At 43.5% G+C, this 15087-nt stretch overlaps 2 protein-coding genes across 2 annotated transcripts; one reads left to right on the top strand and one right to left on the bottom strand.

Moving 5' to 3' along the window:
• The first annotated feature begins 453 nt into the window (after positions 1 to 453).
• On the top strand, positions 454 to 6043 carry LOC123046191 (casein kinase II subunit beta-1). Its single transcript, XM_044469499.1, has 5 exons — positions 454 to 886; positions 3439 to 3657; positions 4626 to 4735; positions 4840 to 5005; positions 5442 to 6043. Exons 1-5 carry the CDS (start codon positions 679 to 681, stop codon positions 5570 to 5572), a joined length of 834 nt encoding a protein of 277 aa, XP_044325434.1. The 5' UTR covers positions 454 to 678; the 3' UTR covers positions 5573 to 6043.
• A 349-nt stretch (positions 6044 to 6392) lies between these two features.
• LOC123046190 (eukaryotic translation initiation factor 4G-like) lies at positions 6393 to 14775 on the bottom strand. The gene is made up of 10 exons (XM_044469498.1): positions 14615 to 14775; positions 14064 to 14247; positions 13857 to 13984; positions 13164 to 13280; positions 12984 to 13048; positions 12846 to 12902; positions 12187 to 12417; positions 8009 to 12099; positions 7055 to 7249; positions 6393 to 6944 (listed from the first exon to the last, which is right to left on the bottom strand). Exons 2-10 carry the CDS (start codon positions 14222 to 14224, stop codon positions 6644 to 6646), a joined length of 5346 nt encoding a protein of 1781 aa, XP_044325433.1. The 5' UTR covers positions 14225 to 14247; positions 14615 to 14775; the 3' UTR covers positions 6393 to 6643.
• Between the last annotated feature and the right edge of the window lie 312 nt (positions 14776 to 15087).

Genomic DNA, 15087 nt, shown 5'->3' with positions numbered 1-15087 from the left:
TTCTCGACATCACAGAGGTGCGGCAGGAGTAGTAAACCCTAATGCGAGGGGGTGGATAACCATACATTTCATGAATGGATGGGGTGGTGCACGCGTATCAAAATTGAATGTGTGCCCATGCATTAGTTGGACCCATCATTTAAGTGCTCATTTCCCCAAATTGCACATGTTAGCTGAAAATTTTCCGACGCTGTAAAACACGCTAATAAAAAATAAGAATAAAATGTATATCAAACCAAACGTGTGCGTGTGTGAGTGGCTTTGCGCCTCTGCTCCCAACCTGAAACTGAAAACTGAAAAAGAGAAAAAAAAACTGATGAATTTCACATACGCAATCAGAATTGAGGGGTAGTGCTGCCAAGGCCAATTCTTTCTAGCCTTCCAGGACGGCAAGTTCCAAGCCTCCAGCACTGCAATACAAAGGCCCAGCACAATGAGCACATCATGGCATGCGCTATACCGTCCTCCCCAAAGTTTGTCGGAATTACAAAACAGCCCCCGTACTCTTCCTCCCCATCTCTCGCCTACCGTTCGCGTCCTCCGCCCGAGGCCTCCACGGGAGCGCCGGAGCGCACGCCTGATCTCCCCACCTCCTCCGCCCGGCACCGCGACCCCGGCTCCTAGCCCGCCTCACGATCGGGGTACGAGGCACGAGTAGGAGGGCGAGGGTGCGAGGAGATGCAGAGGGACCGAGGCGTCTCGGCGGCGGCTGGGGGCGCTGGCGAAAGGAAGCGGATAGGAGAGGCGATGGACAGGTCCTCCCCGTCGACGTCCTGGGGGTTCTCCGGCGGCCGCGAGAGGGACCGGATCGCCGCCGGGAAGCAGCCGGAGGTGCCCCGCTCCGGCGGCGGATCCACCGCCATGTCCAAGGGCAAGTTATCCGATGGTGAGCTCTGTCCCGCAGCATGTTATCTTATGTTGTCTGCTTATTTTGCTATTGTACTACGGGTCTATGGCTTTGTTGGTGCGATACGTTCATAGATCAGTTGTGTTCTCCATCTGGATGAGACCCTAATGGGGAGATCGTGCCCTTCCGTGGTAACTGATTGCGCTTTGTAGTTTCAGGAGTGTGGGGGTTAGCCTGTAGAAGGGAGAATTTATGTGTTCAGTATTTGTGCACGAACAAGGGTATAATTGTGCGTCCAACTGTCAGGTCACTCTTGTGAAATCATTCATACTATCTTATAGTTGTGCTTTCATAGCAGGAATGCCAAAATTTTCTTTTCCATATGTTTTTACGCACTTATCATTATGCTTGCCTACTAGGTAGCTCGAAGGTGCAACTATTATTGATTGATGTAGATTTCTAGTTATGGTTCCCTCAAAGCAGATAAGCATGGGATGTTGCAATTGTGGTGATCATGGATGTTGCAATTCATGGTGATCATGGGATGTGGTGCCGACATGAAAATGTTCTAATGTTGAGATCAGTATCATGATTCATTAATAAATATAGCTATTATTAATCTGATATAACCATTAAAAGGCACTAGCAGCAGCAGCAGCAGCAACAACAACACCTTTAGTCCCAAACAAGTTGGGGTAGGCTAGAGGTGAAACCCATAATATCTCGCGACCAACTCATGGTTCTGGCACATTGATAGCAAGCTTCTACGCACCCCTGTCCATGGCTAGTTCTTTGGCGATACTCCAGTCTTTCAGATCTATCTTTACGGACACCTCCCATGTCAAGTTCGGTCTACCCCGACCTGACATTATCAGCACGCGGAGCTTCTGGAGCTTCTTGATATTACGCCGTCCACTATGCACCGGAGCTTCTGGAGACCTGCGCTGAATTTGCCCAAACCATCTCAGATGATGATGGACAAGCTTCTCTTCAATTGGTGCTACCCCAATTCTATCTCGTATATCATCATTTCGGACTCGATCCTTCCTCGTGTGGCCACACATCCATCTCAGCATTCGCATCTCCGCCACACCTAACTGTTGAACATGTCGCCTTTTAGTCGGCCAACACTCAGCGCCATACAACATTGCGGGCCGAACCGCCGTCCTATAGAACTTGACTTTTAGCTTTTGTGGCACTCTCGTCACAGAGAATGCCAAAATTTTGGTGCCACTTCATCCATCCGGCCTTGAATTCGATGGTTCACATCTTCATCAATATCCCCATCCTTCTGTAGCATTGACCCCAAATATTGAAAGGTGTCCTTCTGAGGCACCACCTGCCCATCAAGGCTAACCTCCTCCTTCTCGTGCCTAATAGTACTGAAACCGCATCTCATGTACCCGGTTTTAGTTCTACTATAAGTCTAAAACCTTTCGATTCCAAGGTTTGTCTCCATAGCTCTAACTTCCTATTGTCCCCCATCCGACTATCATCGACTAGCACCACATCATCCGCAAAGAGCATGCACTATGGAATATCTCCTTGTATATCCCTTGTGACCTCGTCCATCACCAAAGCAAAAAGATAAGGACTTAAAGCTGACCCCTGGTGTAGCCGTATTTTAATTGGGAAGTCATCAGTGTCGCCATCACTTGTTTGAACACTTGTCACAACATTATCGTACATGTCCTTGATGAGGGTAATGTACTTTGCTGGGACTTTGTGTTTCTCCAAGTCTCACCACATGATATTCTGCGGTATCTTATCATAGGCCTTCTCCAAGTCAATGAACACCATATGTTTGCTTGGTATCTTATCATAGCACCTTTTAGAAGACTGTTTTCGTGGTTAGGGGGGCACCATATGTTTGCTTGTAAGCTATTGTTGGTCATCCAAAGAGGAAAATGACTGTACCTCATGTGGATCAGATTGGTACGACGAAAAGATAAAAAGGGAATGCCCATACATCCTGCAGCGTTTCAAATCACTTACCTTCTTTGCCTGACTCATATCAATTGAACAGGCTGACTACTAGAAATTCTGACATCATAATACGTATCTGTTGCTCTTATAGAATAACTTTGTTATGTTTCTTTAACCACGTTATGGATAAAGACCGCCACAATTAGCTATGGATATGGTAATTTGTAGTCTTAATCACTTCCCTATTCTCCTGTACAGCCGCCCTCATCGTTCATGATGTCTCTTGCGACTGAAGTCTGTGCCAAAGTTTAGATTTTATAACCTGCAGATACAATGCAGAGGTAGCACTAACTGACTGAGATAGGGGCACTTACACTGATAGCTGTGGGTACCTACTGTAGATGAAGCTAGAGATGAGGTTGCAAAACCTGCACTGCATCCGTGGTATTTATGGAGTTTGGCCTTGGCCAGTACTGGAATTATATGATCTATATTTGTTACCCAGTGGAACGAAAATCTGTTTTTCTAATATTTGCTTAATGTTATTCTCTGCCACCATGTTTTTCTACATGTTTTGACTTAGTTTGCTGCAATAAATGTTCTTGGGGGTTGTTCTTGGTGTTTCCTGTTTCAGTAGTAATCTTTGTTTGCTGATCGCCTTACAGGAGAATCAGATACTGACAGTGAAGAATCAGATCTCAGTGGTTCTGATGGAGAAGATACATCGTGGATTTCATGGTTCTGTAGCTTGCGAGGCAATGAGTTTTTCTGTGAAGTTGATGACGATTACATACAAGACGATTTCAATCTCTGTGGGCTAAGCGGTCAAGTTCCATATTATGAATATGCTCTTGATCTGATATTGGATGTCGAGTCTTCACATGGTACCTCACTTGTTTTCTCCGTTTGATATTTCAATTTGGAGAGAAAAGTGTTATGAAAAGATTAAACAATCATGATACCTGTATGCTGTCTATAGCCTAGATAGATAGCTGTAATATGTTAAAACTCTGTTCAATTGGTTACTAAACAGTAAATTGCAAGTTTACAACTTCCCTGTTTACTATGCCCTGGCCCTAGCTAGTTTCACCAGTCAACAGTTGGAGCTGAGCTTTTTGGGTGTGTTGTGCCTGCTTTGACAAAGCTTGACCCAAGAAGGCTGCTAGGATGAGTGCATGCAAGCAGAAGTTGATTGATCAGCTGTTTTTCTTGGCTTGGCTGAGGAGCAAGGCTGTTTGACTTGATTGTGTCTTAAGCAAAGATGCATTTCACCAGATGGAGAACACCTGAATCTGTAACGCATATGGCCATATCTAGAAGTGATATTATATGCATAGAAAAAGTAGATTTTTTCCCAAAGGAGACATGCCTTAATTAGAAGCGAAAATCAAACCGGGGAGGTGGAGTCATGACCTTGTTGGCGTCCATCGTTGCACCCCCAGAAGAGTTCTTGAAAAAACTACATGGTGCATTAGTAAATTTGTTTCCTCACTATTGGCCTGCAACCAAACCAAGCAAGTTATGGTCAATACATTAAATTTGCCACCACTTCTTCATTGTAGTTATAATTCCTATCATGTGCATGCATCGCACAGGGCAACCGAGCAAGGATATCCATCCGTATATGAATAAGGATCATACTGTAAGGAAAATAGTGATAAATTGCTATTTACTTGGGGATTTGATCCAGATAGGTTTCATATTGTTAGGGAGGTCTTCCGTCTCCCACCTTTATAAAGGGGGCTATCATGCATTCTCTTGCTTTCTTCTACCAACTGTTTTTGCTTAATGTTGCTTACTTTCTAGTACAGTGCTCTTACAAATATGATTTACTGATTTTTGTAATGCACAGGTGATATGTTCACAGAAGAGCAGAATGAACTTATTGAATCAGCTGCTGAGATGCTTTATGGATTGATTCATGTTCGATATATTCTTACAAGTAAAGGGTTGGCTGCAATGGTGAAGCTTTTGATCTCTCCCTCCATTACTAATAAGTTGTCTTCTGACGGTTAAGCTTTAGTGCGGTAATTAATCGGCTATTTGCTCATCTTATTTTTGTGCAGTTGGATAAATACAAGAATTATGACTTTGGCAGATGTCCAAGAGTGCACTGCAGCGGCCAGCCATGCCTTCCAGTTGGCCAGTCGGACATTCCTCGTTCTAGTAATGTGAAAATTTACTGCCCAAAGTGTGAAGATCTCTACTATCCGAGATCCAAATATCAAAGCAGTATCCTTTTTACTTACAATATAAGCATGTGCCTTTGAACTCGAATGCCTACATGCTGATCTCCTGTTGGTAGATAAACTGTTAAAGTGTCAGCATACTTTACAGTCATCTTGTAGCTTTTGCTTGCAGCAATACGTTCAGTTAGAATGTTTTGAACTTATCAATTACACTGAATTGACACCCTGCATAATTAGTCATATCATGAGCCAAAATAATATTTATCATTCTCTCTCACATCTGTAGTTATCTTGATATGTTTTTGCTTTTATTGGAACTAACCCCAACCAGAAGATAGTAAAAACACTGTCACATTTAGACTGGTTTGGAGAATGATTTTTCAGGTGATAGACAAGAAAACTGCTTCTTTTTAAATTTTCACATGTTCGAGGAAAAATTAGGGTTGCCTAGCTCTGTTCACTTCTTGACTCTTATGTAGACATTGACGGAGCTTACTTTGGGACAACGTTTCCTCACTTGTTTCTGATGACGTACCCACATTTGAAGCCCCAGAAACCGTCACAGCAGTACGTCCCCAAGGTTTTTGGCTTCAAACTTCATAAGCCATAACAAGTTCGAAGACTGAAGGTGCAAAAGGTTCACCGCAGAGTTGTCTGATTCGTCGCACCACACAGCACTACCAAGCTGCTCATCTGTGTGCGTGGGGCAGTTTAGTACTTGGTTCAGTTGGTTACCTGTGGCTTCACGAAACCGACCTGACCCCTGTCTGATCTCCCTTGTCCTGCGGTTTCGCTCTCGCCTGACGTTCTGATTTGATGCTTGTGGTTTGTTTAGTGTAGTAGGTTCCTATCCTGTTCTTTATATACTCATTATATTTGAGTTTGGCAGCTGTTAAAAAAAGGCAGTTCGTAACAGCGTTATGTCTCTGCTGTGTATTTTTCATTTTGTTTTACATTAGGTTCCTTTGCCAAAATGTGATGGTAATGGTAATCTGAATGAAACATTCGATCCAGCTATTCTTATTCTTCACCTGTAACCGAGTCTGCATGGAAAGTTTACCCACAGAAAAAGTTGCCTTTATGTGCTGTCATGGCTGTGATAATCTGTGAAATATTATTGTTGGTTTTGCTCAGAGCCCCAATTGCTATAAGTACATTGCCAGTAAATAAAAAGGGCAATCCGATGAACATAGCTCCCTTTTGCGAAGAGTCTGACCACTTTGGGTCTTGAAAGCATCTTTCTTTTCCCACGCTTCTGCATAAGGTTGTTTCCAAGTGGCGTTGTTAGATCAGCACACGATAAAGCAGGCAGGGATAATTTGGTTTCAATGATTTTTGGATGATTCCTGAGTATTGTGTCCATATTGGCCTGACTTATAAAATTCTTGGCGAGACCCTCATGGAAAATCCCCAAGGATTAGAGTGGTCATGACATTTCAATCCTTTAATTTTCCTATTTCTAAGATTTGAAGTCCCGTTAACCGAATAAGCCCTTGGCGAGATAAACACAAGGCCAGGAGCAATATTAACGGAAGTGCGTCTATAGTACGTCCAAACAAAAAAGCTAAGTGAGAACCAACAAACAAAATGCTTCATCACCTAAGGTTAGATCCAGCAAACTAGCGGAAGAAGACGCTACGGATCTACTACTACCCATTTTCTGCCTGCTTGGCTGTTCTGGTCAGGCGCACAGGCCAGGCTGCCTGAGGTTCTCCGGGTGTGGGTTGGACTTGGCACGGATCTCGTCCACGGCGGAGTCGCCCCTCTCCACCCTTATCGACTCCAGCATGCTCCCTAGAACCTCGGATGCAAGCCTTTGGTCCGACGCCGGCTCCTCCCCACCGTCCTGCAGCAGCACCCCGATCTCCGTCAGCGACAACACGTCCTCCAGTATGACCTTGGCGAATATCCGGCCCAGGAACTCAGTCGCCTTCGGAGCATCGGTCACCGCATCTTCCAAGGTTGAAAGAACATTCTGGAACCTGACACAAGAAGCAGGCACTTATATTAGTTAGCAGCTTCGACAGCCGAGACATCAACACCAATGGACACAGAAGGGAAGCCAGGTTAGTGAGCAGATGATCATACATACCCCTGGAGTAGCACTGTCTGGCTCAGCAAGCTCCCCTGGGACTTGCACAAGTTCACCAAAAGTTTGGCCAGGAGCTCCCTCTCAAGGTCTTTCCTTTCAAACGAGTCGTTGATCCAGAGCGATACAAGTGAAGGGTAAAAGCTGGGGGCGTTCAGTTCCTTCATGCACAGGCCCACCTCCTTCTCGTCCTTGGCACTGAAGAACACCAAAAGTTATGCTAGTGTAAGACATTTTTCGCAACCGAAGGTACCAAATGTAGATCGAGGAAAATATATCCATGTAACAAAATTTTAGAAAAAACATGTAAGCATTCTTAATAAGCTGTAGCATTCAGATCATTGGACATTAAAAGTTGAAGTATATGATCCCACCACCCAAGTTTAAGTCCTCTTGGCTTGAATTTGGGGTCTTTTCCTGATTTATTACTAAAGTAGAACATGTAATTCTTCCCAAATGCTCATTTTATGTGTTTTCAATTTACAGGATATTGTTGTGACTTGTGACTACTTTGCTAAAAAAAAGTAACGAAAAAACACAGATGAGCAAACAAAATAAACCACATTCTCTGACGATAAATTCTAAAAGCAGATGAAATGCTTACCCAACTGAAGGAGTAACCGAAGGTCTTATTAGAGTATGTCAAAAGTTCAAGTGAAAATTGTGTCTGTAACATTGTTGCATACCATGTAAAATAATTAATGCCCACAAGGATTTCATGCTTACTGCCGTAGTACATTTACAATCAATATCAGGGATTAAGAAATATTTAGCTGATTAACCAATTTGACAAGCACGTGGGAAATAAAAGCTGAAGTGTCAAAACTTGGGTACTAAGAATAGACAGGTAGCTATCAGCACCGTTTTTGCAACAAGATAAACAATAAAACCAGGCATTCTAAAGGATATAAGACAAGCACGAGTTAATTAAAAATATAAATGGAAGCCGAAACTTGCCTGTAGAACTCTTTTATAGTTAATATTGCTTTTTCTTGAAGAATCTCTTCCGGTAATATTATTGCTTCATAACAAATATCATTCATGGCAGTGGAGGGTGTATGCATTTGCCCGACAGGGCTGGCAGTGGTCACTAGTATAGGCAAAGCATGATCTGCAGTTCCCCAGGACTGAATTTTAGGAGCACCGGCAGTGGCTTGATAATTTGTTTGGTTACTTGTTGATCCCGTAAATGAACTTTGTCTCGAGCTTTTTAATGTTTGACCATGATGACTATTCAAAGGAACCTCTGGCAAAATGTCATTTGAAGCTGGTGGCTTCCCACAAATTGACATTTCTCTTCCCAAGTCACCTTGAGGACTAAGTCGAATGGATTTATCAGATCGCCTTTGATGAAGTGGGACTGACATGGCTCTGTTTGAAGTCTGGTATCTTGTATCCAGATTAACATTCTGGGATCCATATACACGAACCTGAGAGGATCCACGAGAAGCAGAAGATCCTCGAACACCATAATCTGGTGGAGGCCCTGGTCTTGCTGATGAGCTAATGGAGCTAGCAGATGAGTTATAGTTAGGGGAAGAACCTACCCTAGTTGATTGGCTCATTTTCTGTTTCACAGCATCCCTTCGAACCTCCTCAATCTTCTTTGGCCCTTCAACTTTCCTTCTCTGCCTCCACTTGTTGTTTCTAAGATCAATCACATCTTCCAGCATAAATCTTATACGGGATGATAACTTCGAATTTGCAGATAGCTTATGTATAATGTCAAAATAAAAATCCATATGCACCTTTGCCCTGATATGGTCAATCATCTCCCCTATCGTGCTCATCAATTTGCATAATGCCTCTAGATCTTCCTCATCTGGGTGTTGGTACTCACCCAGTAGCTTTTTTATGCATTCATGCATTATTCTCTCAGTCAACATCTTTTTTTTGTAAAGTTCCCCAATTAAACGGATGTTCCCTAGCATGCGCCTCCGTGCTCGGAGTCGTTTCTCTTCCCTCTCATTTTCAGATTGTTTCATTCCACCCTCTTCTTCAGCCTTCTCAGCTTCAGCTTGCTCTCGCTCCCCTCTTTCAAATTCTTCTTGGCATTTATTTAAAAGAAGTCTCTTAAAGGTGATTTTCTCATCATCCTTCACAAAATTTGGCAGTTCACCAGCTAATGAAAAACAAAAACTAGCATACATCTCACAGAAAGTGGGTTCCATCAAGGCCTTGTCAAATATCTGAGAAATGACACCGCTAAGTGTAATAATGTTATCAATATTCAAAGCTTTGACCTGCTCGAAAAGTTTTTCAAAATTTTGTGGGGTCAACTTATTGAGAATTGCTTTCAACTGCCTTTGCTTTACCTCTTCCTCATCAGATACCTTACCAATTTCATATTTTTTCTCAGCTTTGTGCATAACTGGCATAGATACCTGAGATGGAGATGACATAGCCTGATTAGTTCTATGTTGCCACCTCTGATCAACAGAACCACGTGACATGCTGCGCTGACATGCTACTTCTTTCATAGCTCTGGAGAGGATCTCACCATTATACTGGTTGGGCAACTGGTTTTGTGAGCCATTTCTTGAAGATCCACGCCCAGAAAGTGGATCGCGTCCAGAAAAAGGAGGATGCAATTTTCTCCAGTTATTGTCATTAAGCTTGTTGCTGCCCATATGACGGTTAGCTTGAGAAATAGTTGAAACTCGATCTTTTGTCCTTTCCCGGTTTGGATTATGTTCACTACCAACGTTTATTATTGCATCATGAATATCAGACCCAATCTTAAAACCTTCAGGCAGATTAACGCAGCTCTGAGCAAATGTTAACAGAAAATCTCTAGAGTATCTTTTCTGGCCATAACCATAATTATCTCTAGAGATTTCCATATCACCTTCCCAATCAAAAATATCATTTTTGTTCTGGTTATCATTACTACCTGCCGAACTGCCCATTTCAGCATCTAGTGCACAAATCTCCTTATCAACTGTCGAAGAACTCTGAACAACCTCTTCTGCACTATCAGAAGACTTGGGGAGTATTTCCTTTCTCTTTTTTCTTCTTCCATGCGTATTTTTGGGTTTGGCTGCTTCCAAGACAGGTTTCTTTGTTTTCACCATTGAAGCAGCAGCAACAGAGCATTGATTCGACACCACTGAATCAATACTTCCACGTTCAATCTCTTTGTGAGCGCTACTTGAATTGGATGCAATAGCCATAGTCATGGGAATATTCTCATTGTCTTGTATACTATCATTCAGAGAACATGATCCAATTTGAACATCTGATGAAGATCCATTGTTTTTATCTGATGGTGAAACATTGCCAATGTGTAATGAGAGATGCAAATCGCCCGATTCAGCACATGTAGGAACATTCACCAATTTACTAACATCAGTACCATTGCCCGATCCAGAAGAAGCACCTGGCATATGCATGGTCATGTCAACTTGTTCTGCCTTAGACTTGGAGCATGTCACCTCAGCATTTACCGTGTGTTCTTCTCTCATCATATCTTGCATTTGCAAAGGAGCTGAACAATTTGCTTCAGAAGTTTCTGGCAAAGGAACATGATTAACTCTGGCCTTAAGACTTTCAGTAAATATACTAGTTGTTGGAGACTTTGGTGGCAGAGTTTCCTGTGTATACATCAGCGGTGGCTTCCCTAAAATGCTATTGCCATCGTATTTGGAATTCTTACTCTCAGTATCCAGAAATATTTCAGATTGTGGCACAATATGATATAGCTGGCCCTTTGCACCAGATGATGAAGTTGCTGATGGTACTGCTGATGATTCCAATTTTGCTTCAACAGAAGAGGTACCACTTGCTACACACACCGAGGTTAATTTGTAGGCCGAGATATTTTGAGGTCCGGCAATTGATGTAACACGATCTACTAAAGCTGAACCAGTCTGTGCTTGCTGGGTTAAAACTGACTGAGGACTAGTACTGCAACTTAGACCAGATGTTGCAGCTGGAAGTTTGAGATTTGCTTCTGAAACCAACTTTTCAGGCTGAGGAGAAATTTCCAGCCCAAGCTTGTGGACTCTCTGCTGACTTGACAAAGCAGATTCAACAGAATACCGTAACAACGTGGGAGTTTCTGCTGCGCAGGTAGGTGTGCTTATCTGAGATGATAACTCATTATTTTCAGCAAGGAAGATAGTGGGTGGCTTTAGTGCACCTTGACCTGGAAAAGATACGTCAGATGGCAGCAAGCCTTTCGAACTGGAGACTTCTGAAGCAGAACGTAAATTGGTGGGTAGCCTAGAACTAGCACCAAGCCATGGGTTTTGCATAGGAGGACTGATAGAAGTAACTGCCTGGTTGTTAATATTGGGGTCTAAGCTATGCCTTGGGGTCTGCATTCTGGGGCACATTTGCCTGTTTGAAGCAGGCACAGCATTGGTGGTAGGAAGATAGATATGTCCTGTATTGTACATGTTCGGCCGGTAATACACCTCATGAAGGGGCGGAAATGACGTGACAGGCTGAGCTAGCTGGTTCATATGATGCAGAGGCATCGCTCCAGAAGCAGCATCTATATAGGAATGACCACGTCTATCCAGCATGAGTTCTTCGTGTGTGTCTGGGTGGGTAATCCTGACAGGTCTCTTTTGTTCATCACAACTTCTCGCTTGCTGCTGCGGTAACTCTTGCGTAATCCTCATGTTGCCCAGTTGAGGAAGGTGAGGACAAGCTGGAGGTGCACATCCCAGACCCTGTCCTTGGTGAACGAAGGCTGGCGGTTGCAATGCGCGAGCCTGAGCGCCATGAACAAAAAATGGTGGTACATGAGGCACATTACCCATCGGCACACCCTGGCCCCTGAATTCAACAGGCACTTGAGGTTGTTTCTGCTGAAAAGCCGCAGGCAGCGGCCTTCCATTTACTGGAAGCATAAACGATGGTGGTGCCATGCTGGGAGTATACGGGGGTGGAATCTGCACCGTCATCTTGGGATTCGAAGCAGGATATTTGTGCATAGTATCAGATTGGCTAGCGTCTTTCCTTGTGTCTTGTTTTTGCCACTGCTGATGCGTTGGGAAAGACGGATTTCGAGGGAACACCTTGCATGAATCCGTAGAAACCTGTAGACCAAGCACAAGGTCTTGTTATGTTCCAATATAATTGTGAAAGCAACTGAAAGCAAGTTGACACTTGGCAGAGAGACTAACTTTTTCGGCTGGAGCAACATAATACAGCCCTGGTGTATGAGGCAATTCAGGATCAGCTAGTACACAGGAATTAGATGAAACCATAGCAGGCACACTATCATACGTGTCGATCGAATCAGTTTGACTACAGATAATCAAGTTATCTTTTGTTTCTTGCTTTTGCTGCTCTCCGGCAGATGGCATGGACACGACATTAGGCTCGTCAGATAATAGTCCACGGTGTGCCTGACACTGCCAAATACGAAGGTAAGTGCTATATGCAAGTAGGAAGGCAGATATATGCTTATACATAACACTTCAAACCCAAATTAGAGAAGCAGGATGATCCAAAGATGCAGGCACACCATTTGATGGCCTCGCAAAAGAATGGTGATTTACAACAGCAGCACAAGTGTATGGCTACAGTATGATGAACAGAAGAATTGTATTCAATTTGACATGTGCGATAAGAAGCATACAATTCAAGCACCCATTATTGTAAGGTTTTTAGCATCCTGGTTTGCTTAATTAGAGAGCCTGGCATTCAACTAAGGAAAAATATATATACATATAATGCAAGTAATGTTTTGATAGTGTTAGCTGGAACATAGTTCATTGCAACAAAAAGAATATTGCAGCTAAATACATCCGGTAGGATGATAGATGATAAATCAGAGGACCTTTTCATGTTTCTTCTCATTCAGGTCTGGAGGAGCCGAGGTTGAGCAGGGAATACACTGCAAAGGGAAAGTGTTAACCACTGCAGAGCTTTGGAATGTAAATAATAGCAACATGTTACAATCCAAGATATGGCATACTTGTTTGGTGATGACTCCTGGGCTTAAAGTTCCAAACTGAAGAGTAAATGCACTTGCTGAATACCCTGTGGTCAATATACCCAAGAAGATATACCATCTCAATAGAAGTTACAATAAAGTTACACAAATCTAGAGAACTTCCTTGATGTTATTCTCCAAAAGAAATAGAACAAATTTAACCTTCTGAGTGTATTGTTAGCACCGAAGAATCCTCTGCTCTGGCTCCTTCAGCAGACTCTAAGTTCACAACGTCACTTTGATCAGGCGCATTGGAAGATTTCTGACTCTCCAATGACCCTAAAGATGCTAAATCGAAATCATCAGTAAGAAAATAAGTGTTAGCAACACTCCCAAACCCCAGTTCATCATATCATAAAAAAAAAACGGTCTAATGATCTCAGTTCACTGTCATCAATATTTGCCAGACCAGATCATAAAGTACAAATTTAATGCTTAAGGTCTAGAGCCACACACGCAAAATAACTCGATAATTTCAGCAGCAATTCTTTACATGTTCCAACAATCCACTCTCTTGTGCATGTCATCTGTGCATTTACATATACACAAGGAAAGAGATAGCCACAGAATTGGACTTAACAGTAACACACACATGCACGCCCACAAAACAGTCTCATGATCTCAGTCTCCACTTTATCATCAGTCAATCCTATAATGGCCATTAATTAGCACAAATTTCATGCTCAAGGGTCTAGGGATATAAAAAAAAACAATTCAATACTTTCCTCAGCAAAACAAAATTACAACACATGTTTCAATGCCTAACCCTCTTTTGTGCACGACATTCATGCATATATCTATATACATATACATAAAAAGAGATGGCCACAAAACTGAACTTTGAGTGTATCACACCTGGATTCACTGGTTCCGCGTGCTCATCAGCAGCACTCACAACGGGAGTGTAGTTAGTTGCATTCCCTTGGGGCACCACGCTTGCTGGAGACCTCGGACGGTACTGCTGCACGGTCCCAGGCCTTCCGCTGCAAATGCAATCCACATGTCATGTCATACTCATGCAACAACGCCCTAATTAACACTTGACAAGCCTCAGTCCCTCACCTCCGGTTGGGCGGTGAACGTAGCCGCGTGCCCGGAGCCGCGCTGCCGCGGCCACCGGACACCACCCAATGGTGCGTGCCACCAATGCAGCCACGGCCGGTCCTTCGGGCAGCGTTTGTGTTGTCGTTGAAGCGATCCGGCCTAAACTGGTTCCTGTACATATATCCTCTCTCCGAGTCGATCACTGCATCCGCCAAAAAAAAAAGTTAGGTTTCGTCAGAATTAGTTCTGATCAGAATCAGTAGCTAGGGTTCGGCCAAGAGTGAACCGCATTGATAAGGAAATTCGCGCGCAATGAAAAAAACCCAACAATTCGGACAGATTTGGGGATAAAGAGTAAAGCAATCTGCGGAGACTGTACGACGGCACGATCAAAGACACGACGCACAATCAAACAGGGTATCAACAAATGCAGCGAAAATCCCCGCACAGAAACAGAAAAGATTCAGATTGATTCTGACACAGATTGATTTAGGGTTATGGGATTAATGCACAATCAAAGGATGCATTCGTTGGAGCGCAAAAAATAAAAGGCAAAGAACTTATCGCACATGAGACGGAGGAGCGGCGCGTTGTAGGGGATGGGTTTAGGGTTACGGGATCGGAAGCAATGGGGAGGAGAGGGGAAGTGGAGGCGGAAGGGGGGCGGGCAGTTGGGGAGGAAGGCGTGAAGACCGGAAATTTGGAGGGAAGAGTGCGAGGGACTGCGGAGGGGACGCGTGTTGATCCTGGGCGGTGTGCTTAACCGCCTTGCGCCAGGATTAGCAACGGGATTAGCGGCTGGGGTTTAAGCCCTTAAACACTGTCCACTCGATTGCCATCTGCTGGGAGAACCATGCTACTGCTGCTGGTATATCGGATCTGGTGGGTACTGGGTACTAAGCTCAGAAGAACTCTGTTCCATAATACTCTAGTATTATCTTGCAAAAACGTCTAATACCATGAAACTGAGGAAGTATCATATACTAGTGTCATACATATAATATAAATGCAATACTATATTCACAATGCATTGTATCAGATC

The sequence above is a fragment of the Triticum aestivum genome, chromosome 2B (genome assembly GCF_018294505.1).
Source record: "Triticum aestivum cultivar Chinese Spring chromosome 2B, IWGSC CS RefSeq v2.1, whole genome shotgun sequence".
NCBI classification, from domain to species: Eukaryota; Viridiplantae; Streptophyta; class Magnoliopsida; order Poales; family Poaceae; genus Triticum; species Triticum aestivum.
The sequence above is the reverse complement of the archived record's forward strand: the minus strand, read 5'-3'. Positions and strand labels throughout refer to the sequence as shown.

What these genes read in the sequence shown, in the direction of transcription:
- LOC123046191 (XM_044469499.1), top strand. Translation starts at nt 679, where the DNA reads ATGCAGAGGGACCGAGGCGTCTCGGCGGCGGCTGGGGGCGCTGGCGAA. An exon ending in GTAAAGGGTTGGCTGCAATG is followed by an intron (nt 4,736 to 4,839) that starts GTGAAGCTTTTG and finishes ATTTTTGTGCAG; the next exon opens with TTGGATAAATACAAGAATTA. An exon ending in GAGATCCAAATATCAAAGCA is followed by an intron (nt 5,006 to 5,441) that starts GTATCCTTTTTA and finishes ACTCTTATGTAG; the next exon opens with ACATTGACGGAGCTTACTTT.
- LOC123046190 (XM_044469498.1), bottom strand. Translation starts at nt 14,224, where the DNA reads ATGTACAGGAACCAGTTTAGGCCGGATCGCTTCAACGACAACACAAAC. An exon ending in ATGAGAAGAAACATGAAAAG is followed by an intron (nt 12,418 to 12,845) that starts GTCCTCTGATTT and finishes CGTATTTGGCAG; the next exon opens with TGTCAGGCACACCGTGGACT. An exon ending in ACTATAAAAGAGTTCTACAG is followed by an intron (nt 7,250 to 8,008) that starts GCAAGTTTCGGC and finishes GGTGTTCTTCAG; the next exon opens with TGCCAAGGACGAGAAGGAGG.